The 25,099-nt window shown below is 44.1% G+C and overlaps 1 protein-coding gene across 3 annotated transcripts in view; it reads right to left on the bottom strand.

Moving 5' to 3' along the window:
* Nucleotides 1-25,099, bottom strand: part of SLC6A1 (solute carrier family 6 member 1) — a 61,639-nt gene that overhangs the window by 15,546 nt on the left and 20,994 nt on the right. For 2 of the 3 annotated variants that reach the window (XM_077786053.2, XM_021530469.4), the window contains exons 2-6: nucleotides 4,656-5,060; nucleotides 3,237-3,368; nucleotides 1,803-1,903; nucleotides 310-419; nucleotides 65-197 (exon numbers count right to left, since the gene is read on the bottom strand). In XM_077786053.2, the coding sequence (XP_077642179.1) occupies nucleotides 65-197; nucleotides 310-419; nucleotides 1,803-1,903; nucleotides 3,237-3,368; nucleotides 4,656-4,890 (711 nt within the window). In that variant the 5' untranslated portion in view covers nucleotides 4,891-5,060. The remainder of the gene's footprint in view (nucleotides 1-64; nucleotides 198-309; nucleotides 420-1,802; nucleotides 1,904-3,236; nucleotides 3,369-4,655; nucleotides 5,061-25,099) is intronic. The other variant, XM_077786054.2, reaches the window with a different exon arrangement.

Raw genomic sequence — 25,099 nt, 5'->3', positions numbered from 1 at the left:
CAGAATATTTGAGCAAAATAGGCATTTTTAATTGAAATGTATTTACAGTACTTTTTGATCTTACCTTTCCAGTCCAGCCTACCCCCTTCCAGATACAAAAATACACCAGAATCCAGGCAATTGCCAGGGTGATTGCCAGTGGCCATCGTATTTGCCCGGGCTTTTCTAAGCCGTCGGTCATTTGGTGCATGTTGCGTCTGGAACGAGCCAACACAACATTTGGCAAAGAATTCAGAAGGTGAAATAGGAAGGATAACAAGGTGGTCCGTGGACATGCACAGGAAGGAGAGAGGAAAATGCTGAGCTTACTCCCAGAACTCCACCACGGCACTTGTCATGTTGGTGGTGTTTGCTAAGGTGTAGTTGGAGAAGCAGCGGTCGGTGTTCCAGGGATTCTCACAGTGTTTCCAAGGAAGGGTCTGGAGAAGGAAGAGCACCAAAAAACATGAAGTTAAACACTTCTTAAGCAAGAATTACTTCAAGTATCTCTTTCTTTGCTAGAACTAAAGCACCTGGATCTCTGCAGACATTGATCTCCCCAGGGTGAAAGTTACTTCAGTTCCTATCAGTTGTGGGAGGCAGGTGAGGAAATATTCCCTATTTTCTTTAACATAGCAGCCAAAACACTCTGGATTCAATACACTCACCACGAGAGTATATTGAAAGAGCAGAAAGGAACTCCTGGAGGTCCTGGTATCTCTTGTTGCACAGGAGATAATAAAACTGGGATGGTTATTGATCAAGGAGTTTCATTTTCCCCTCAGGTCAGGGGATAATTGGAGAAAGGTAAAATTTCTATTTGCTACGTGCATGTTCTGCATGTGTCCTTCCCATCTTTCAGAAGTTCTGAGGAGCACAACCTGTTTCTCATGGTACCCATTAGAATGAGCCTCATTTACATGCAATTTCTGGATCTTTCTGATAGCAATTGTTGGACAATCCTCTCACAGAACTGCTATATCAGGGCACTATGTGTTTTATACACACAGAGAAGAGGCTTCTGGGGAATTAGAAGTCAATATTCATTTAACATGGGCCACAAGAAACACTTCCAGACTCTGTCTGACCTTTCTCATTAATAACAATTCTTAGGACAACAAAGCAGAAACAGTCATGTCACTCCCAGACAGTAATTAATGCAAATTTGGTCAAGGCAAAATTCTTTAAAGCCAAGAACAAGCAAGCATGAGCAAAATTTATAGAAGAGACAATTGAACAACGATGCATTAATTATATACAACTTATGTAAGAATGCTTCCTCAGATGGCCAAACCCCACAAATCAGACAAGACTTACTCAGCTGATGAATCACCCTTGAGGGGGAAAAAAGGCAGCTAAAAATAAAGTAAACAGGAAAGAAAACAAAGCAAAAATAACAACAATGAATGGAAGTTCGGAGCTAATCAAATCACAGACCTTCCATTCCATGGAGGTTACTTTAATAAACCCCTCCATCATTAAGCCACATTGCAGTGATACTCATGAGTTCCCAAAGAACACATATTTGTGTGGCTGCTACTGAAGAAACAAAATAATTAGTTGTACACTAGAATTTTTCTTGGGGGAGTGACTGACCAATAAGATCAGTTTTCTGGTCTAAATTTCTTGTGGAGAAAAAAAATTAAAAGGGATTTTTTACAAAATGGCTTTTTTTTTTCAGTAACAATGGATTATCCTACAGATTTCTGTGCATGCTGTGCTAACCTCACGCAGTTACACTGAAGCAGATTAGTGATGTATCCATATTTTACTTGGCTTTACATCCAAGAAACAATTCCCCATCCCCTCTGAGACACACTTACAGTGGTAAAGGAATTATACAGGTAGTATATGGCCCATGAAATAATCACAATGTAGTAAATATTCAGCCAAAAGGACAGGACTGCAGCAGCCAGTCCCACACCTGTAAGGAAAACAAGGAGAAAATAAACCAAGGGAACTTCCAATTGGAGAGCTGCAGTTTGGGACAAACTCATCACAAGGAGCAGCTACCACTCGGGAAATGTTGTAGGAGTGAGAATTTCAGAAGTGCCATTACACAAAGGTCATCATTTGGGTGATGGCTCAGCCATCCATGCACTCCCTGCCAGCATTCAGCTCTCTGTGGTGCTGCTGTGAGTTCCCTGGCATGCTTTACTGCCGGGAAAAGGAGCTCAATCAGCTCATTCTCTGGAACAGCAGCCCCACGGGAGCTCGTGGCAGATGCACACACACTGAGAATGTGTTCCAAGGCACTCAGGACACATCAGAGTGCCTGGTGCTCAGTGCAGTTGGCACATCAGACTAAAGACATGCCAGGATTCCACCATGAGGGTGTCTTCTCTCCACATGGACACTCCAGGGGTGTTCTGAGCTATTCAGGACAGCTGCTCCATGACCCTGAGCAGGAGGAAGTGCTCACAAAGATCAGGATAATGCAAAGCAAGGTTGATCCAACCCCTACCAACAGCAGCAACTCAAGCAAAACCACTCCTCTGTGACAGACAATTCCATCTCTCTGTGTTTTCCCAATGCTAAATCTCCCAGAGCAAAATCCAATCTCAACAAACTTGCAGCTCACCCTGTGCTAATTGTCATTCCTACTGTGCGAGGTAATTTATAGCACCACGTGCAGCTCTGCTGGGCCAGAACTCAGCTCAAGAGCTCAGAAGTGTCAAAGGATTTGGGACTAGAAGGGAGAAAATCATTGTTTGAGAGGTTTGTGGGTCTGTGCAGAATTGAGATTAAAACCCTGAGGTTCTGGCAATCAAACCTCAAACTCATAGTCTGGAGTGAGTTTTTCGTAAGGAATTCAGCATGAAATTGCCAAAAGTTTCTGGCTTTTGAATTTCAGTTAAAAAACCAGATGATGCCAATCTCTGTTAGCTCAGAAAAATTTACCAAAGTTTACCAAATTGCTGTGAATACATCCTAACCTGCTCAGACAACTACTGGTGGATATGCTATTTTTAACAATTTTTACGCATTTTTACAGAAAACCCCAGGAGTTTTTCAAGTTCAAAAATAAATATGCTGCAATCCTAATTCCTGAATCTTGCTATTTTTAATGGAGAATAAAAAATATAGCCCAGCATGTTTCAAAATCATCAATTACACCTCAGAAAATCAGTGTCTTCTCTAGGAAAATCATGGTTTAAATATAAATGAAAGGCTCTAAGAAACATCTTTGTCCTGGCACATTGTGAACCTTCTGCAATTTGGAAACAAATGAGAGAGGATTGGAATCAATGCCATACCTTTGAACATTGGAGCAAGCTTCCACACTCCAAGGCCTCCTATAGATGTATACTGACCCAGGGAGCACTCCAAAAGGAACAGGGGCACTCCAGCAAAAATTAAAGTAAGGAAATAGGGAATCAGGAATGCACCTAAAAAGAATTTTTTAAAAAGCCTGTTACAGTGGAGAAAAACACAAGCGAATTTCCAGTTTCCATCCCTGTTATGTATGAAAAGAAATCCACAGGGTTTTTTTCCCTCAGATGTAACTTTTCAAAAATGCTAGTGGAAATCACACGTGCACTTCTGAACCAGCAACTCCAAATAATGGAAAAAACAGAACTCCCCACCGTTTCAATGTTTTCTGTTGAAGTAAAAATCTGAAATCCAGAAGCCTGTGGGCTTTGCTGCCTTCACCTCTCGCAGAGTACAAAGGCTTTAACCAGCCCTGGCTGCTTTCCAGCCTTTTATGGGGAGCTCAGAGTCAGCTACAAACCCCATGAAATCCTCTCAAAACTCAGCCCAGAAGAAAGGGATCTGCAGGGTTGGGTGGAGGGCAACGTGCTTGAGTTCTGCTCTGATAGTTTATGGTCTTTTAAGTGTCACTGGCAGCTAGGAGTTAAAATAAACTTCAGGGCAGAGCTCAAAGCAGGGCTCCACACTCCAAAATGGCTCTGAACCTCCTGGAAAAGTGGAAAGCAATAAAACCCCAAAAAACAAGCCAAGACAACAAAATCCCAAAAACCCAAAACAAAAACCAAGCAAACAAACAAACAAAACCTCAAAAAACCCAACAATAAAAGAACCCCAGCAACCCAAAAACAACAGCAAACAACCAAAAAACTAAAAAAACCAAAAATGAGACAAAAACAACAAAAAAAACCCCCAAAACCTTAAAACAAAACAAAAACCGAACCAAAGCAACAACAAAAGCTCAAAAACCCAAACCAAAACCTCCCAAAAAACCCCCCCAAACCTCCACAGCAAACAAAAAACAAACAATAAAATGAAAAAGCCAAACCAAAACAACAACAAAACCCAAAAATTCCAAAACAGAACAAAAACCAAAAAACCCCAAGAGACCCCACAGCAATCAAATAAAAAACCAAAACCCCAAGCCAAAAAAACAATAACATAACCAAAAGACGAAAAAGAAAACAAAAAACTCAAAAAAATCACCAAAAACACCACAGCAAACAAACAAAAAGCCAAAAAAACCCCCACCCCCAGCCCTGCCCAATAAACCAAACCAAACCAACCAGCCAACCAAAAAAAAAAATCCAACCAAAAAACCCTTGAAAATATCCTGCCACCGCCCAAAAAACTAACAAAAAACCCCCAATCGAAACAACTATTTGTATGAAAAATCTCTCCAAACCAGGTTTTGATTTGTTGGTAATTTGATGATGTCTCCTACCACTCAGACACGGCCAACGTACCTCCACCGTTCTTGCCGCACAGGTACGGAAATCTCCACACATTCCCTAAGCCAATGGCATAACCTACACAGGACATAAGAAAGTCAAATTTCCCTTTCCAAGTGTCTCGGTCTGGAAGGTCCGTCTTCTTCTTCTGCACTTTTACTACCAAGGTTTTGGGCTTGTCGTTGGTGATGGAGGCGTCGACCTCGGTGGAGATCTGTCCGTCCGCCACTTTGGTGCCGTTGGTGGCCATGTCTCTGGGCTTGGCTGGCGAGGCTCTGGCGGCGGCCGGGCGGGAGATGTCAGCACCGGTCCACGTGGACAGCAGCTTTGCGGCTCGTGGCGACCCACCCGGGAGCGACGGCGTGCGCGGGGCCGGCCCGCCGAGCCGGGACGCGGGGCCTCAGCGCGCTCCGGAGCCACCTGCGCGACACGGGACACTCAGCCAGCCAGCCACCGCCCCGTGGGCTCTGCTCCAGGGGCTGCTCTGGACTCGGCAGGGAGGAGGGGACAAGCCCTACAAAGCAAGCCCTAAGAGCCACTGGTTGTAACTTTTCCCTGTGGATCGCCTCTGAGTCTACAGAAAAAAGAATGAAAAAAACTGCAAGGAATAGCAGTCGCCACATTTAATAGTGGGTTAATACTGAGTTTACAATCTTAAGCAATCTCCAAGACCCATTTATTATATTCTTTCCTATAGATCTCTTATGATTCTACAGAAAAAACTAATATAAAAAAACCCCAAAAAAACAAAAAAAACAAACCAAGGAATAGCAGTCGCCACATTTAATAGTGGGTTAATACTGAGTTTACAATCTTAAACAATCTCCAAGACCCATTTATTATATTCTTTCCCATAGATCTCCTATGAGTCTACAGAAAAAAGAATTGAAAAAAAACCTACAAGGAATAGCTGTGACTGCAAGGAATAGCAGTCACCACCTTTAATACTGGGTTAATTCTGAGTTTAGAATCTTCATGACTAATCCAAAACAATCTCCAAGACCCATTTATTATATTCTTTCCTATAGCTCTCCTGTAAGTCTACAGAAAAAAGAATTAAAAAAAAACCTGCAAGGAATAGCAGTCACCACCTTTAATAGTGGATTAACAGTAAATTTAAAAAATTTTAACCCACCTTTAATAGTGGGTTAATACTGAGTTTAGAATCTTCATGACTAATCCAAAACAATCTCCATGAACCATTTATTATATTCTTTCCTGTAGATCTCTTATTAGTCCGCAGAAAAAATGAATTAAAGAAAAAAAACCAACAAGGAATAGAAGTTGCCATCTTTAGTAGTGGGCTAATACTGAGTTTAGAATCTTCACGACTAATCCAGAACAATCTCCAAGACCCATTTATTATATTCTTTCCTATAGATCTCTTATGATTCTACAGAAAAAACTAATATAAAAAAACCCAAAAAAACAAACCAAGGAATAGCAGTCGCCACCTTTAATAGTGGGTTAATACTGAGTTTAGAATCTTCACAATTAATTGAAAACAATCTCCAAGACCCATTTATTATATTCTTTCCTATAGATCTCTTATGACTCTACAGAAAAAAATAATTAAAAAAAAAAACACAAGGAATAACAGTCTCCACCTTTAATAGCAGGTTAACAGTAAATTTTAAAAGTTCACTGTTAATCCAAAACAATCTCCAAGACCCATGGATTGTATTTTGTCCCTATAGATCTTCTATGAGTCTACAGAAAAAAGAATTACAAAACCCAAACCCCAAGGAATAGTAGTTGCCACCTTTAATAGTGGATTAATAGTGAATTTAGAACATTCACAATTCATCCAAAATGATTTCTGAGACCCATTTATTATATTTTGTCCCTATAGATTACTTACAAGTCTATAGAAAAAAGAATTAAAGAAACCCTCTTAGAAATAGCAGTTGCCACCTTTAACAGCAGGTTAATACAGAATTTAGAACGTTCACAACTAATCCAAAACAATCACTGAGACCCACTGATTATATTTCATCCCTATAGAGCTCTTACATGTCTACAGAAAGAATTAAAAAAAAAATAACAAGGCGTAGCAGTTGCCACCATTAATAGTGGATTTAGAGTTCACTATTAATACAAAACAGTCTCCAAGATCCACTTATTACACTTTGTCCCTACAAATCTCGTATGAGTTTACAGAAAGAATTAAAAAATAAATAAACAGCAGTTGCCACCCTTAATAGTGGATTAATAGTGTATTTAGAACATTCACTGTTAATCCAAAACAATCTCCAAGACCTACTGATTATAATTTTTCCTATAGATCTCCTATGAGTCTACAGAAAGAATTAAAAAAAGTAATCAAGGAATAGCAGCTGAGTGCTCACTATTAACCCAAACAATCTCCAAGACCCATTTATTATATTTTTTCGATAGATCTCCTATGAGTCTACAGAGAAAAGAATTTTTTAAAAAAAATCTAGAAATAGCAGTTGCCAGATTTTATAGTTGATTAATACTGAATTTAGAGTACTTACTATTAATCCAAAACAATCTCCAAGACCCACTTCTTATATTTGTCCCTGTGAATTTCTTATGGGTCTACAGAAAGAATTTTAAAAAAATTAAGAAGTATCATTTGCCACCTTTAATGGTAAATTAAACAGTAAATTTTAAAAGTTCACTATTAATCCAAAACAATTTCCAAGGTGAACTGATTAAATTTTGTCCCTATAGATCACTTACAGGTCTACAGAAAAAATGTAATAACAATTTCAATAGGAGTTGCCATCTTTAATAGTGGATTAATACTGAATTTAGAATGCTCACTATTAACCAAAACAATCTCCAAAACCCATTTACTACAATTTTTCCTATAGATATCTTACAAATCTGCAGAAAGAATTTAAAAACAATTTCAACTAATAGCAGTTGCCATTTTTAATAATGGGTTACTAGTGAATTTAGAAAGTTCAGTATTAATCCAAAACAATCTCCAAGACCACTTATTATCAAGTTTCCCTATAGATCTCTTATGAGTCTACACAAAAAAGAATTCAAGAAATACCACCTTTAATAGTGGATTAATTCTAAATTTAGAATATTGGCTATTAGCCAAAACAATCTCTCTGATTATATTTTGTCCCTACAGATCTCTTAAGAATCTACAGAAAGACAAAAAAAGTAAATTAAGAAACAGCACTTGCCACCATTAATAGTGGACTCATAGTGAATTTAGAAAGTTCTGAAATGCTCCCAAAGGAATTAAATAATAAACCAGATCAAGCAACAGGACTTAATCCTGGGTAAGGATGTCAAGTTTTACATGTGGCTATAATTAGCTGTTAATGTAAGACAAATGTTTCACAAAGCTGAAATTATCAGCACAGTGAGATGACAGCCTGCAATGGTCACTGCTCATTTCTGTTTCCAGCCATTGGTGGACCTTTTAAAACAGCATTGCTGTTGCTAGGCACACTTTCCAAATCTAAATAAAACAATAATCAAGGAAGAAAATATGGATTATGAAAAATGACCTGGGGTATTTTAAGCAACTTTGAAGTGCTTGTGGCTCCTGCAAACTTCCACAGCTCTGCTTCAGCTGGAAAAAAAACTTTGAAATGATGCTTTTTGTGTCTTTTGTGACCCATCCACAATCAAGTTATTGTCTGTTTTCTCTTGATAACTCCTTATTGTCAGCCCAGTGCTCAAAGCAGGGGCTGCAGCACATGAAACCCTGGCCAGGATGAAGAAGCTGCACCTTGTGTTGGCAACACTGGGCACGAGGTCAGGCAGAGATCAACAATAATTGCATTTACAGATTTTTGGAAAGGAGGGTTGAGTTTATTAGCCATTCACTTCTAACCGAAAGTTATGGTAAAAAAAAAAACGTAAAAAAAAAAAAAACCATGAAAAAAATATGTAAAGGCTGTGTTTTTCTTTGAATTGTCTTTTCTGGTCACTGCATGATTATAAAGCAACGTGCAACTATTAAAAGGAAGTTTTTGGTTGGAAGCTGTAGAAAATCAGCTGTGGTTGGGGTGAGGAGAGAACAAGGTTGGTGTTTGTAACCTTCTTTCCTTCCTGTCCCACTTGAGGGTGGGACTCAGAGAGGGAAAATCCATCTCTGCCTGCATCCTCACAAGTCCTGTGTGCAGATATCTCCCTTTTTAAAACCCATTTTTCCACATCCCACACCTGTGCAGCCTCCTGTACCAAACCCCACCGCTCCCAGCTGGGCTCAGCATTGCAGGAAATGCATTTCAGAGGAAATAGGGATCATCCTGGCCAAAGGGAGAGCACCCCGGGACTGGGGCCTGCCCAGCTGCAGGGCCATGCGTGGGTGGCTGCAGCCAGCTGCAGGGTGCAGCCCCAGATGTGCAGTTTGGCAGCTCCATCTGCTGCTCAACAGCCAGAACTGAACGTGGCTCTTAGCCAACACAGGATGAAAAACCCACCAGGGTGTCCTGGGACTTCACAAACAGTCCTGCACTCGATTAGATTTGCTGTTGCTGCAATTTGTGTTTGGGTTGAGCTTTGTCATCACAGAGTTTCCAAGTATTGGAAGAGGCTGAGTGTGTGGAGGATGAGTGGAAAAATCCCCAAACCAACATAAAATCCTCCTTCAATAACCCAACACTGCATGGAGAGATCTACATGTATGTACATCTCTTGTCTGGTTCATCATGAGGGAGAAATTCCTGCTCCCAGGGACCTGGCCTGAGTCAGAACAGAGCAACCAAGCCAGGAGGAGCAGGGATTGCAGGAACAGGGATTGAGAGGGACTGGGATTGCAGGAATAGGGATTGAGAGGAGCAGGGATTGCAGGAACAGGGATTTCAGGAACAGGGATTGGAGGAACAGGGATTGCAGGAACAGGGACTGAGAGGAACGGGATTTGGAGGAACAGGATTTGGAGGAACACAGATTGAGAGGAGCAGGAATTCCAGGAATAGGAATAAAGAGGGACAGGGATTGCAGGAACAGGGATAGAGAAACAGGGATTGAGAGGAGCAGGGATGGAGGAACAGGGATTGAGAGGGACAGAGACTGAGCCCCTCAGATCTCCAAACAGGTCCTGCAGGTGAGTGCTGGGCATGGAGCCTGTCCTGCTGCTCCAGCCCTCCCAGGCTCTGCAGAGCTCTGCTGGGCACTAAAGCCTCTGCTGAATGCACAGAGAAACTCAGTCCAGTGCAAGACTCCGTGACAAAGACAAACCAGAGGGTTAGTTCAGAAATCTTCAGGAATAAAGCAAGAAGCCTCCTGGAGGAAGGAGCCCAGACCTGTTTCAGCACCTCTGTAGTGCTGAGACTTCCCAAGACAGCCCAGCACATTTGCGCCAAGAGTGAGGGGTGGCTGGCAGGCAGCCTAAAGATTTTTATATGAAAAGGTATTGAAAACAGTGGTTCAAACAATCACCTGGGGATGTGCTGCACTTTATGACACACCACAACCACTTCACACACCACAAGCATCCCAAACGTTGTCAACAGCAAACCCAGAGGCTCCTTTTGAGAGGATGCAGGTGGGGATTGACCAGTTTGCTTCTGTGCTGCCCTACCACTGCTGGTGCTATCATTCCATTTTTTACTGGCATTGGCATTGTGCATGGGCATTTGTGCATTTATGGTCATACAGCACATCAGCATCAGCCCATGATCAAATACTTCAATTCCACAGTTTGAAAGTAGGGGTTTTTCCAAACTAGGAAAAGTAACTTTTCCCAAACCTAAGAAATAATGATAATAAATGACAACAGCAAAAGTGGAGTCTAACCTCCAATTCACACTCTCCATACACCGCAGTGCTTTATGACTGACAAAAACCTAGAAGAACTGGCAGTGCAGCAGCAAAGATCCTGGGTACACGCTCTCTAATCAGATTAGGCACTATCCCATAGCACTGGGATTTAAATTTCAAATTGCTCTGACATGGAATGGGACAGAAAGACACTTATGTAAGCTCCATGGGCTGGCCCGGGCAGGAGGAAATACAAATTGCAGCTGTCAGGCAGCAGAGCAGGTACAGCACTTGCTGGCTTTGTGGGGAGGAGATGGAGAAATCCATTAAACAGCTCTCTCTTTGCTCCCCCATCCCTTCAGGCCAAGCCTGAGCGTGCTAGGAAGGGCACAGCAGCTTCCCAGCACATTCCTCAGGGCACAAAAGAGCTTCCTTGACTTCAGTTACTAGGGCTGCTGGGCCAGGGGCTGCAAGCAGGGCTGGATCCCAGCTGGTTGTCCTGCAGCAGCAGCACGCTGGGGAGGAATGGCCTGGGAGAGCCAAGCTCACATAGCAGCCCAGGGCATGGGCTCTACCCAGGAAACTGCAACAAAGGCAGGGCCACTGCACAAAAGCATTTTTCTGTCTCCTGGACCGCACAAAAGGGGATTGGAGGAGTTGAGCTCATGAAAGTGAACAGCAATATTGCTGTCATCTTTCACAAGTTTTCTTGCTTGTGGCAGCAAAAGGCAGGGAGGGTCTCTATTTGTGCACGGCCAGCTGTGCAAACATTTCTGCTCAGGATCAGGCCAGGAAGTGGGGCAGTAGAGGGAAATGCATCAGATTCACTCTGCAGACAGTGGTGTCGAAGGTAGGATGTGGAAACTGATTTTTAACATGTCCATATAATTGTTAGCATTGAGAAAAGCAGAATTGTCCATTTTGGATGCCTGAAACTCCTGAAGAGCAGAGATCCAGAGCCCACTTCTGGAAATCCCAGCTCACTGGTTTCAAAGTCACCTGTAAAACATCACCTCACCCCATAGAGTACAAATTTGTGAATTAACCAGAACTGAAGAGTTAAGCCTGGGAAAACCTTCTCTTTTCTGGAACAGCTTTTTAATCCAGCTGTGATCATAGAAGAGGCATCAGAACCTCAGAACCGGATCCCTGTGCATGTCTGCGCCCCATGCCCTGCAGAAAGGAGCTACCAGGGCAGGGCAGGGCTAGGCTCGAGGGAGGGCTCAGTGCCACAGGCAGAAATGCTGGTGATTGGTGGCCAAACATTCATCAGGAGAAGGCACCACCATGGTTTGAGCAGCAGAGAAAGCTCTTCTCAATTAATTCTCTAGTGATTAAACTCCCAGCAGTGCCAAGGCATCTTTGCCTTTTCCACGCAGGACACACTAAAAGCAGGAAAGGCTCCAATTTGAGGCAGATGTCACAGGTCAGAAATGAGGTATTGGAACAACTTTTGCCATTCCAATATTAATTATAACCTGTTCTACTGCCTGCTGCTTCTGCAAGCTTAAGTTCCAGATTAATTCACTGTTTCATTTATTTTATGTGAACATGCAAGTCCACACATAGTCCAAGCAGGATGGCAGAACCAAGCTCTATCCAGCAAATATTTTTATTTAAAACAAGTTTTGCATGGATGTGGAGAACACACTCCCCTCTGAGTCCAGTTCCTTGGTGCAATCTGGTGCTCCAAAGAACAGCCCAAGAAGGAAAAAGAGGGGAAAAGCCTGGTTTGGAGCCTGGCAGAGGGGAGCCCATGGTCAGGTTTCAGACATTGCCACCTTCTCTGATCTTTGTGGCTGAGCTCCCACTGGGCAGGTGCCCAGTCAGGTCCCATCCCCCCAGGCTGATGGGCTCTAATTCCTGCCCAGCCTGGCCTCCAAACCCTGCAAAAACATCTCCAGCAGCAGCCAGAGGAGCCAAAGTGAGCCCAGACTGGAGGAAGGGGCCAGTTTGGAGGTCAGGGAGGAAGGGGAGGGGGAACCAGTGCGGGGGCGCGTGGCAGCAGCTGAGGCTCCGTCTGCCCCAGCAGGGGCTGCTCCAGCTGTGGGGCTGATCCAGCTGTGGGGCCGATCCAGCTGTGGGGCTGCTCCAGCTGTGGGACCGCTCCAGCTGTGGGGCCAATCCAGCTGTGGGGCTGCTCCAGCTGTGGGGCTGATCCAGCTGTGGGGCCGATCCAGCTGTGGGACCGCTCCAGCTGTGGGGCCGATCCAGCTGTGGGGCTGCTCCAGCTGTGGGACCGCTCCAGCTGTGGGGCCGCTCCAGCTGTGGGGCTGATCCAGATGTGGGGCAAATCCAGCTGTGGGGCTGCTCCAGATGTGGGGCTGATCCAGCTTTGGGGCTGATCCAGCTTTGGGGCTGATCCAGCTGTGGGGCTGCCACGGCCAGCACTGAGGGACAATTCCTGAGGCAGTTCCTGCTGTGGAGACCCTCAGGCCAGAGGAAATTTGGTGTTTTGAGCACCAACTTTTCCAAGAAAGGAGCCACTGGAGTGGAGGACCAGAGCTGGGGTCAAACACCAGGTGAGACAAAACTGGAAACTGGCAGCAGAAGAGGCCAATGGATTTCCCTCTGTCCCTCCTTTCCCCACACAGTGCTTGGCACAATGAGGGGGAAATACAGGAATGTGTTGGGAGGTGACAGAACTGTCATGGACTCATTCAGGTTGGAAAAGCTCTGTGAGATCCTCACGTCCACCCCTGACCAACCCAGCACTGCCTAGCCCACCGTACACCTCTGTCCCCAAGGGACAAATCTGTTAAATCCCTTCAGGTCACTCAGACACTTTTCTGGGCAGCCTCTTCCAGTGCAGGACAACTTCTTTGTTTAAGAAATATTCCCAAATCCTCAATCTAAATCCTTCCAATCTAAATCTGCCCTGGAGCAACTCGAGGCCATTTTTTGTCCTCCTGTCCCTGTTCCTGGGAGCACAGCCCCCACAGCTGTCCCCTCCTGTCAGGAGCTGTGCAGAGCCACCAGGTCCCCCCTGAGCTCCTTTTCTCCAGGCTCAGCCCCTTCCCAGCTCCCTCAGCCCCTTCCCAGCTCCGTTCCCTGCCCTGGACCCCTCCAGCCCCTCCAGCTCCTTCCTGTGAGGGGCCAGCGCTGCCCCAGGGTTGGGGTGGTGCCTCAGCAGAGCCAGCACAGGGGACAATCCCTGCCCTGGTCCTGCTGCCAGCCCAGGGCTGGCACAGCCCACCGCTGGCCTCATGTCCACCTGGGCACAGCTGGGCACCCCTGGGCACAGCTGGGCACCCCTGGGCACACCCGGGCTCGTGTCCAGCCGCTGTCCCCAGCACCCCCAGGTCCCTCCCCACCAGACAATTTCCCTTCAGGCTCTAAGGCACGTCATGAAAGCTCTTCTTGCTCCCATTGTAGCCACCCCTAAGGAAACAAATTTCCTCTCTAGCCACACAGCAGAGCCTGCATGTGAGTGAAAGAAAGAAAATAGTTTCCTAAAAATAGCCTCTCTTGCCTCTTCTTAAAGGATGCCAGCCCTCCTATAGCACTCATCTGCCTCTCATGGGGTGCACAAATTGGCACAGGAATCCAAAGAAGTCACAAGGATGTCATATTTAACTGTGGCTTGGAAACAGGCCCACCACCCCCAGGAAGGAAAAGCAGCTGCTTTGTTTTCCACTCTTCAGGTGTAAAGATAACTCAGCATTCCAGAAATAAAGATGAAACCCAAAAATCACAAAACATCTCCAGAACTGTCCAAATTTCTGTGGCATACAGAGATTCCTGAGGAGGCATCTGTGCCATTGAGAGCCCAAAGAACAGGTATTTACTCCCCAAGTCCAGTTCATTATGAGATTTATCATTTTCTGTAACTCTCCTGGTGCAAAATTACCTCTTAATGTAAAGATACCAAGGTCTAACCTGCAGAGAGAGCTTGTCTCTTACACAGTGTTGCTATCAAGGACATATCTTGGTTAGATCATTAAATAAATATTAATCACTTAATCCTCAAAAAAAGCCAAGGTTTCATATTTCTAAAGACTTTACTAGCAAATGTGTAGTTGTGCAATTATAAGGGATTCTGTAATCAGTCTGGAAAAAAAACCATAGTAAAATTAAAAAAAAAAACCACACTGAAATTAAAGAGAAACAAAAAAAAAATGCAAGATGCAAAATCATGGAAAGGGCTGGCCACCTAGCCCATAGCAAGGTTATTTCTGAAAGACAATGGATTCTGTTCTTTTTGTTAACATCAGGGTCAGGATACAAAACTTAAAGCACAAGTGCAAAATTATCCTGACAATCTTTGGAGTCTTCATGAGGCCCACTGCAAAATCTGCAACATTTTCTCGTAAACATGGAGTGAGAGGTAAGATTTGTTGTAAGATTTTTGTTTAAAATAGACAATAGTTGCTGGAAGGAGAAGGTTTTTCCATCATCATGGAATTATATCAAAACTAACTGATAATCAGTCCCTTACAAAGATTTTACAGTGATCAACACCAGTTCCTAATCAATCCCAGCAGCTCTAACAAAGCTGGGGGTGGTCATAAACTATTTTGAGTGTATTTCTCCTCAGCCCACATTAGCTCCATCTGCTCCTACTACTTTATATTTACACACCACAACATTTTGGGCCCAACTTCAGATTGATTTCTAGCAATTTACAACAGAACCAAATGGCTCTGGGGTACCTGCTTGCTTTGGTGATTCCCACCTTCTGGAATGGTGTTTCCTTTGCTGTTTGCACTGTTGTCTTTGTCACAATTTCTGTTTTTAGCTTCTAGACTGATTAAATATAATAAATAAAAGTAAATAGAAATAAATGTAACAAAATATAGTAAGTATAATAAAATATAATAATCACTATCTACTGTAACCACACATTAAATTCTAGCTCCCACACAGTAAATAGGATGTGCTTTAGAAAAACAAGAACAGCATTCCCATATTTGTTTGGACTCCCAGTTGTACTCCCATCCATCTGAGGTTTAATGGAGCAGGGTGATAATACAAGTTACTGCTGCATAAAAATGGGTTTGGTCTCTTGTTTCTGATGTTGATTGGGTGTCATTCTTTAGCCCTAGTTGATGTAAATTGTTGTTGTGCAGATCCCAAGGCTTTCCCTGAGAGTCAACACTGGTTTGCAGGTAGAAAATGCAACATAGAGAGGCTCAAAAAAGAACAAAACTGGTGCCTGTCAGCACTGGGGTTGATGCTCCAACAGGTTCCATTATCCCTCTGCTGACACCTAGGAAACAGCCCAACATTGCTGGTCCATCCTGGCCACAGAAACAAAGCCAAATTTGATGGGAAAATGGATTGACTGCCCTGTGCTGAGCTGCAGAAATTAAACATTCTCACTCACAAGTACCACCAAGGACAAGATTTGCTTCCCTTCTCCCATCCCGTTGCCTGGGAGCAGATGAGGGTGATAAGGAGCCCACCCACCCCTTTTTCCTGCTGTTTTGCACCATTTTTTTGGCGTTTTTGGAGTTTGTGCCTGGGGGAGCTGCTGCTGGGCAGGAGTTGGGCAGTTCTGACTTCCTGCCTTGGGGGCATTGACAAAGCCCGTCCTTGGAGACACACCAGTGCAGGAAGCCAGCAGAGAAAAAGGGAGCAGCAAGTACTCAGAAAGGCAAAGTCATTTGCCCAAGCAGGAGGCTGGAGCAGAATTTAGAGCAGAGTTTCTTTGCGTGCCAGTGCAATCCCTTAACCTTCAATAATAATGCTGCTACTCTCTCCTAACGGCCTCTTTTCATCTCCAGCATGTACAAATGACTAAGTATGAAAGACTTTTTGCCTCGTGGAAGCAAATAAAGGCAAATAAAAGCACATAAAAGCTCCAGCAAGGATCACAGTCTCTGGGGAAAAAAAACCCCAAAACTCAGTGTAAGTAATTGAGGGTGGTGTTTGTTATTTAATTTTTACCCATCTCTAAGCTCTGTGCCATTTCTTTTCCCAAAAAGAGAATGCCCTGGCATGCCAGAGGCAAATTTGCTGGCAGGCAGTGATCCATGAGGGAAAAGGGATGGAGAAGGTGGTCCTGCTGCCCTGCATCTGCCCTGCCAGTGCCTAAATCTGCCAGAGCCAGGCCTGGGCACTTGGCACTTGGGCTCTCCAGTGGTTTTGGAAGCCTGTGAGAACCAACACTTTGACTAAATTATTTGGAGGTGCCACGTCTCTGAAGTAAAACATTTCCTTTGGTGAAAACATGATGTGAAAACATGATATCAAACACTCTGCCTGCCTTCTGTACGTGCTGCTCAGTCCCCTGGGATTTTGGTTGGTTTGAGGGCTGGAGGCAGCTCCCATCTGTTACTGTGCCATTTTTTTAAGTGTCATTGTTTTGGGTGAGAGTAGGTGGAACCACATGTCAGAATGCAGCAGAAGGAACATCATTCCAGCCTGAATTTCTCCTATTTAAAGGAAACACCGACTATTGATCAGCAGCCTGTGAATGGCTCCTGCTTTGTGTCAGTCCCCACATCACACACAAGAACCCAATGCTGATGGGGAGCAGCAGCCAAGGCAACACTGAATGCTTTCACCAAGATCCCAAGGCCAAAATCCACAGAATCTCACCCAAACCCCCGGATTTTCACCAAATGATTAGTGCTCCTCAGCCTCTAATTTCCCATATCGTTCCCAGTGCCCAATCAGCCCAAATTTAGACCAGACAGTATCTTAAAATGGATCTCTAATCTGAAAAGGCTGTTGGCTCTTGAAAAGGGGCATCTTCACCATCGTGGGGGTGAGGTGGAGAGAGAGAAATAAAGTTTTAACAATGTTTATAATTCTCTTTATTAGATTTAAAAATATTACCCAAGTCTCAGTTTCATGCTTAAGAATTAAGCCACCAGAAGAAGAAAAATAATTTCTGTAAATTGATGCTGAAGAAAAATTAGAGCTTTGAAGATCACTTCAAGCTCAAGCAGAGCTTCAAAATCATCGATAAAACCAACAGAATTTGGGCCACAAAAATATTTTTTTGTTCTGGATGTCTCCCTTGTGTTTCTCCTGCCACCTCCAGTCAGTGCTTCAGATTTTGGGGATATTTGAGTTTCTCTGAAACCTGAAAACGCTGCCTGGAAGTGCCAGGGCTGAGTTATTGTTCAGGGGATGGCATCTTGGCACATCTGAGATCAGATTTTGTCTGTGTGACTGGGCAAGTCACTTCGGGTGACATCCAGAGCGGGAAGTTGTCTGCAGCTCCCAGACCCACCCACCAGGCAGGATCCACGGAGCTCCGACATCAGAGTGAGGGCTAGAAATACATTTTGACAAACAGAGCTAAATTATTCCCCTTTTTTAGAGGCTGGCCGTGCCACCTTTGTGCAAGTCAAGATTCTTTCAGTTTCTATCATTTTGTTGGAATTTATCTTTTTCCCCCCACAACTCCCACCAAACTCATTCTCCAGTTTTAGCCCAGCTCAAGACCTGCACTTCCCCAAGCCTGGTGGAGAGGAGGCAGCTCTGGCAGATGCTGTTTCCTGGTTTACAAAGCCTCTCGACTGGCAGCAGCAGCTGCCAACACTGCTAATCCAAAGGATTCTAATTTTGGGGCTTCTTCTGCGTTTTAGCTCGTGGCTCCTTTGAAATAGCCCTGTTTTCTGAATAAGAAAAGACTTTACATTTGTGATTCTTACATGCAGTTATCATACAGAGCAAAGCAAACAAGAAAAGGCTGCAGGCACATGCACATGTTAATGCAGTTAAGACCCTTGGCAGGAGAAATTGGAAAATCAGACCATTTTGGAGGGGGTGCAGTAGAGAGAAGAAAAGCCCTGAATCTGAGGTTACCCTTTTCAGATATAGCTCCAAGCTAAAGCCACATTTTCTATCTGTTCTGTTTTCTTTGATCCTCAAACTTCAATCCAAACCTTCAGGTTTAAATGGGATTTCAGTCTGAACTAAAAGCAGTTTAAATGGAAACAAGAAATTCTTTTCCCCCTCACCCCTCCTGCCAAATCAGGAGTTTGAAGCTGCAATATTGAGGTGCTTTGCAAGTCTATAAAATTTTCTGCCTTGAAGTGATAAGGACAAACAATCAGGGCATTCACTCTGAGGGTAGGAGATAAATAGAATAATTTAGGTTTTTTTCAGCTGAAAAAAAAGAAAAGGTAAAAATAATAAAAGTAAAAAGCTGAATAGAAATTGGAGCATTTTGCAAGGGGTCAGTGCATGAAAAACAGTCCTTGCTGTTTTTGGCTGATGGCTCAACTGCATGACAATGCCAGCAGGGCAAAGCTTCACGCCTGTCCAGGAGGATTTCCAGCCTCCCTCAAGACAAGCACTGGGGTCAGGGTCTGCTCTAAAGCGTTGGCATGGCTCTGGATGGAACACAAATGCATTTGGGGGATTTTGGAGCCCAAATTCTCAGCCCTAATTCCCGTAACAACCACTCAGCAGCACCTCAGATCAGCTTCCTGGAACTAATTGGCCTTGAAGAGATGCAAACCTGCTCCTGAATTCTCTCATAGCAGGAAGTCTCTGCTGGCTTTGGAGCTCCAGTTTGGGTTTGTCAGGTGACACCCGAGGTCTGGCTGCAGCCCCTGCTCACATTTCCCTGCATTTGTCTTCTGGGATGTCAAGCTCTGGGTGAGGGGATTTGGGATCCCTTCCTGGAGAGGGTCCTTTGCTCCAATGCAGTCATATCTGTGCTGTGGTATTTTATTTATAAGGCTAAAAGTGCACCTGGGTGGTTTTTATCTGACTACACTGATAGTTTAAATAGGTTTATTTTGAATATATTGAAGTATCACCCAGAGACTTCCCATGTGGAGGATATTCATTGAAAAACGATACTTCCCATGTGGAGGATATGCATTGAAAAACATCAGCAGAATTTTGGTTTTACCTCTCTGGAGCTTTCTAGTTACAAAGAATCTTCAAAGATTTGCTGCTTTGGTTAAAATAAATATACTGAACAATCTCTTCAGGCATTCCTTGAGCATCCATTGACAACTCTCCTTGCTTGGGACACTTAGAAATATCTGCGTCTCACAGCAAGTCAGTAATTTCAAATATAAGACAAAATACCCACTTTACTGGCTGCAGTGTGAAAGAGAGCAACAATTTCCTGGCTCATGAAGGAATTGATTTATGTTTTTTTTTTTTATTTCCAACAAACTTACCAGCACATCCACGCACCAGCAGTGACATTGCTCAGAGCTGAAAGGGTCACGGAGCCACACAGCACCAAATGCTGGGTTCTGCCAGGCTCAAAGCCTGCTGCTCTTAGCACACACAAAGATAAGGCACCACCTCAAGGCTTGTGGAGAACTCAGGACAATCTGGAAGCAAAGGTTAATTCTGCAACCTGAGGGACAATTTCCCTCTTGTTCTGTGCCCCAGAAGAAGGGCTTGGAGCTCTGCAACTCCTTTGCCAGGGATGCTGAGGCCACACTGGAACAGAATTCACTGGATAATTGATCAGGAGCCCAGAGCAGCAAGCAGGAGGAGAAAAGCAGGTCCCAGACAGAGCAGGGCATATGGGGAAGTCATTGCCAGGTGAGCTCCTGAGCAGGGCCAGGCAAATGTTCTGAGGAGAGCAGAGGTTCTTGGGGAGCCCTGCTGGTGACATGGCAGGTCTTGTCCAAAGTGCTAAACCCTCACTTTGAGCCCACTGATCATCTCTGTTCTAAGGGGACAGCTGCTCATTCAAAGGCAGAAACTGAATTATTTACTCCCAGCCACTACATTTTCCTTGATCTCTAGGGCATATTTTTCAGTATAAAGCCTTAGGAGGCAAATGCCTTCCTTGAGGAGGCAAAGGAGGGAGTTATTTTTCCCCCACACCATTTGTTTGAATAATAAACCACTTGAGCAAAAATATGACACATGGGAGTTATGATTTTTTTTTTTTCCCCTGGAGGAGATTAGGTTAAGCTTGCCTTTTTTCCAAAGGTACACAGTTCATCAGCAAGAAGCTCAAGGAGGAAAAATGTGTTTTCATATCGGGTAAGAGTGCACACAGTGCTTGCCTTGCTCTCAAAATGGATGAGTCTGCAGCAATCTGCAGGACTGACAGCTTTATTTTCATCTGCCTGCCCTGATAGAGCACATCAGGAAACATTTTTTCAGATCCACACTTGAGGATTTGAGCATTCATACTGATACCACTTTAATCTCATTTGACTCTATAGAAAAAAAGAAAAAAAGCCCACTCACATATGCATTTAGCTACATCAGATAAAACCTTATTTGATACAGCAAATAATTTGGTTTGGTGGTTTTTCCCTCCCCTTCTTTTGGGAACTGCTTTTCTCCCCTCAGACTTTCACAGCCTTCCAATTGCAAGGTTTGTGGCACTTGCCAAGGGTGAAGGAATCTAATTTGCTAATTCAATCATCATTTGCAAACTAATGACTGTGAGCACATATAAAACCAACATTAAAATATCTGAAGCAGCAGCTATGGTGGAGAATACATTCTCAGAGTAAACAAAACCACCTTGCAACTGAAGCATTTAAAGCCTGAGCATATTTCTGGTTCAGGAATTCAGTCTCTTCCTGGACAGCAGCTCCATTATTAATGAAATTAGCAGTAATAAACCAGAGATCAAACCTTCTCCCACAGCTGGGCTTCTCCAAGAGCTCCAGCTGGACCAAATTTGGGATAAGGCAGCACAACAGGAAGAGTAATAAACCCCCTACTTCTCAATCAGTGCTTCAGATTCACCCAAGAAATGACATTTCTCAGTGTTTGTCTTTCAAATTCCTCAAGCTCTCTAAATTCCAACTCAGAGTAAAGCACATATGTATGAAAATAAACAAAAAACCCAATGTGAGCCAACAGCAACATTCAGTTCTCTCTACTGACATCGCTTTGGGCCAGATCTGTAGTTGATAATCAGCAAAAATTCAGTTTCCTGAAGCACATCTGGAAATTCTACCTTTAACCACCTGTAAAATCTGCCTGTGACCCTGAGCTGGCAGAGAGGATCCTCACTGGAGAAAAGGAATGTACAAATACCCCACACTCCTGCCATTCAGGTGTTGCAAATGACCCCTAATCTCAGTGAGTCCAAATTAGATTATTGTGCCAGAGTTTCTCCAGTGGAGAAGAAAGCCCTCAGGCCATCACAGTTGCAATAATAAATTAATTTATTTGAGGAAACAGCCTGAAAATGGGTAATTTTTTTTGACAATCAGGAAAATGTGTCTTCTCAGCTGCTTTTGGATAATAGATGAGGAATAATATTTATCAGCAGGCATATTTAGGATGGATTAGCAGCTATATCTTTGATGCCACCCTGTAGTACATGTTCTACTCCATGTTTTCCCTTCATGGATTTCACTTTATCCCGCCACAGGGGCTCCTTGGGATCGATGCATTCCCCTTCCATCAGCATCCCAGACAACCTTTCCAAGCACAAATGGATTTCCAGGTAGATCCATGGAGCAGATCTTAGAAAAACATGGATTTTGACACTGGAACAAATGAGGGAGGCATTGATCTTGCCTGTGATGCCTGTGAGTTCTCCCAGCAGCAGCAATTCCTTCCTGCCAGGGTGTTACACAGAGCAGCTTTCAGAGGGCACAAATCACTGGAGGAACATTTGTCTGTTTTACAGCAACAGAAACAAAGAAAGGTGAAATGGCCACAACCATCTAACATGACTAATGGGAACCTGGTCCAACATTAAAATATCTGAAACTGAGGCAGTGGTGGGGAATGCACTCTCAGAGTAAATAAACCACCTTGGAACTGAAGCATTTATGGCCTGAGCATATTTCTGCTTCAGGAATTCAGTCTCAGCAAGAGCAGGTCTGACTCTAGAGCACAAATTTTCCACATTTCCACCAATTTTTCCCCATCCAAGAGGCTCTGGAGGATCAGGTGGCTGTAGTACCTCCAAGGGCAGCCTCTTCCCACCCAGAGCTCCTGTGGAGGGGAACATTCAAGATTCTAAAGGTCACCATGAACTTCAAAAGAGAAGCTGACACAATGCCTGTCCTCCCCTCTCAAAATCAGAGTGCAATTTGCAGCGTCCAATGATTCATCTCACCAATCCCCATATTTTGGAATGAGCATTTCAGCAGCAATTGGGTTTCCAAATCCTTGGGGAGATTTTAGCATCTGAAGTCTGACTACCTGTGCCATGAACAACTTCCCTCTTTGCCTGTGGGGTTTGATCAAAAGAGGGACAGGCTACAAATAAGCTAAAAATCAAACCAGTGCATGGAAAAGCTTTGCAGACACTTAATCTGGAAGAACCTAGCTAATCCCAGCTCCAATACAGGTTTCAAATGCAAAACAAAAAGAACCCCCATTTATTATCAACCACCATTTCTGCTTTTCCCACATTTCCAATACAGGTTTCAAATGCAAAGCAAAAAGAGCCTCCATTTATTACCAACCACCATTTCTGCTTTTCTACATTATATTTTATGTATTTGACTGAAAATACTTCAGGGTAGACTGAAGGCACAATGGTGCCACTTGAAATTCTTCACAAAGAAGCCCCAGAGTGCTGGTGGGAAGATCCCAAGTCTCACAGAATCAGCACCAAGCCGAGCATTCCAGCAGCCAGACAGTTAAACAGGCTCAGAAAATGCCAGCTCAGCTGCCACACACAGCCCTGTTGAATAAGCTCATCAAATTACCCACTGGAGCATTTCCAGGGGCCCAGCTGACTTGCTGAGCTGGGGGATTTGCTTGGCTACGCTGGCACAGGGAATTTCAGCCCCATTTGTGGCCACAGCCTGTGGGATCTGTTGGCCCAGGGAATTTCAACCCCATTTGTGTGGCACAGCCTGTGGGATCTGCTGGAACAGAGAATTTCAGCCCCATTTGTATGGCACAGCCTGTGGGATCTGCTGGAACAGAGAATTTCAGCCCTATTTTTGTGGCACAGCCTGTGGGATCTGTTGGCCCAGGGAATTTCAGCCCCATTTTTGTGGCACAGCCTGTGGGATCTGCTGGCACAGGGAATTTCAGCCCCATTTGCATGGCCAGAGCCTGTGGGATCTGCTGGAACAGAGAATTTCAGCCCTATTTTTGTGGCACAGCCTGTGGGATCTTGTGCTTTCTTTCTCAGGCCTCGAGTATCTTGAATGTCTCTGAATTACCCTTCTCCCAAGGGCAGACTGATTTTCCAAGAAGTATTCTGATCAAGAAAGAGAGAAATGAATGTTTTTCTTTGTTTTTCTTCTCCCTTCTGTCCTTTTTGCCATGGAGAAAATGGCATATTTTTGGATGCCAGGCTCTGACATGCTTACTGAAGCAGGTCCCAGAGGATCAAAAATTAAGGTGACCACCACACAGTATCACTGATCTCAGCTCCCAAAATACAATGTCTGGGGGACTAAAGCCCCTCAAACCCTAAAAATCCCAGCCAGTTCTTTCTCACAAACAGACCTGGTTGCTCTCTGTTGAAAATTTAGCTCCTTGGTTGGTTTTGACTGTGCTTCACAAGCCTGACAAGTGTTCCACACATTTTTCCCACTTCTTGAATGTCTCCATACACTGGCTGGTGGGTCCAAATTGTTTGGAAAGGATTGCTCAGACCCAGAAGTGGGAATTATTTGCTCCCACCTGATAAGGCAGCACATAGCCCCAGCTCAAAACCTTTTTTGATTTCAGTGTGAAACTAAACAAGTGAAAAAACAAGCAAAATTTATTTTTCCAAATGGGCTTTATATTTAACCTTCAATTATATTAACTGTGCCATAAAAGTGGATGTACTACTGTAATTATACACTCAAAAAAGGCTGCTTAAAATCTGAAATGATTGCAGTGTTTCATTGCCTCGCTGCTTTAGAATATTTCCTTTTCCAAACATGTCCTGTCCTTAGTCCGAGGGAAATGTTAAAGGTGACAGGATCTTTCTGAGACCTGAATTTCTCTCAGAAAATTGCACTTTCAGGTTCTACAAAGCCAAGAGAAGCTTAATTGCCTGCAACTGCAATTCCAGCCTTTGCAAATCATATACAGCTCTCCCATGAAAGCATTAAAGAGCTAAGACTTAATTAGCATCCCTGATTAAATGGCAATTCATACAGCCATTATATCTTCCAGTTAGGCAGTGCAGTGCTCTGGAAAATCAGAGAAGGGAAAAAAAACCACACACACACACATTCCTCCTCTCAATGAAAAAATTCATCTCCACCCATTTTCTCCAAACTTCATCCTGGGAAATGTTCATTATTTACCATGCAAAAGCACACTTTGAATGCTCGCAGGCAGAGTTTCCATCAGCAAACTTGACCTGTGTGAGATGAGAGAGCTCCTCAGAAGCCTGGCGAAGGCAGAGGCAGAGGAAAGCACAAGAGCAGCTCAGGGAGAGCAGCATGGAAAGCCTCCCACAGGCAGTCCCCTTCCTGCAGCCTGGGGAGGGAAGGGCTCTCATCACAGAAAACCCCACGGTTTCTTGCTCAAACTCTGCTCCTGGGACAGCTGGGATGGCAATCCTTCACCCCCTTGCAGCTGGGAAGTGAAGTGATGGAAAAAGGGGAGCAGGAGTAATGCTGGCAGGCAGAGGCACATCCAGGGACACCCTCTCTGTGCCGGGATAGCACAGCCAGGGGTGGCTTTATGCTGAACTAAGAGTTTGTGTTTTGAGGTGGAGGAAATCCCTTGGGTTATGAATTTCCAGGCCTAAATATAATGATTCACCACTTAGTTCTGGCCAAAAGGTGCTGCCTTGCCCCTGTTTCTTGCTGGATGTGGGAAGACCTCCAGACAAAGAGGAGCAGCATCTCTTGCAGTGTTTACCAAGTGGTTCATGCAGCACCAACTCCTTCTCCCCAGCCAGCTCACACCCTGGCTGTGCTCTCCAAGCTGGAAGGATCATT

This window comes from Lonchura striata, chromosome 12, assembly GCF_050655825.1.
Source record: "Lonchura striata isolate lonStrDom1 chromosome 12, ASM5065582v1, whole genome shotgun sequence".
Lineage (NCBI taxonomy): Eukaryota > Metazoa > Chordata > Aves > Passeriformes > Estrildidae > Lonchura > Lonchura striata.
This window is presented reverse-complemented; position numbering and strand designations above follow the sequence as displayed.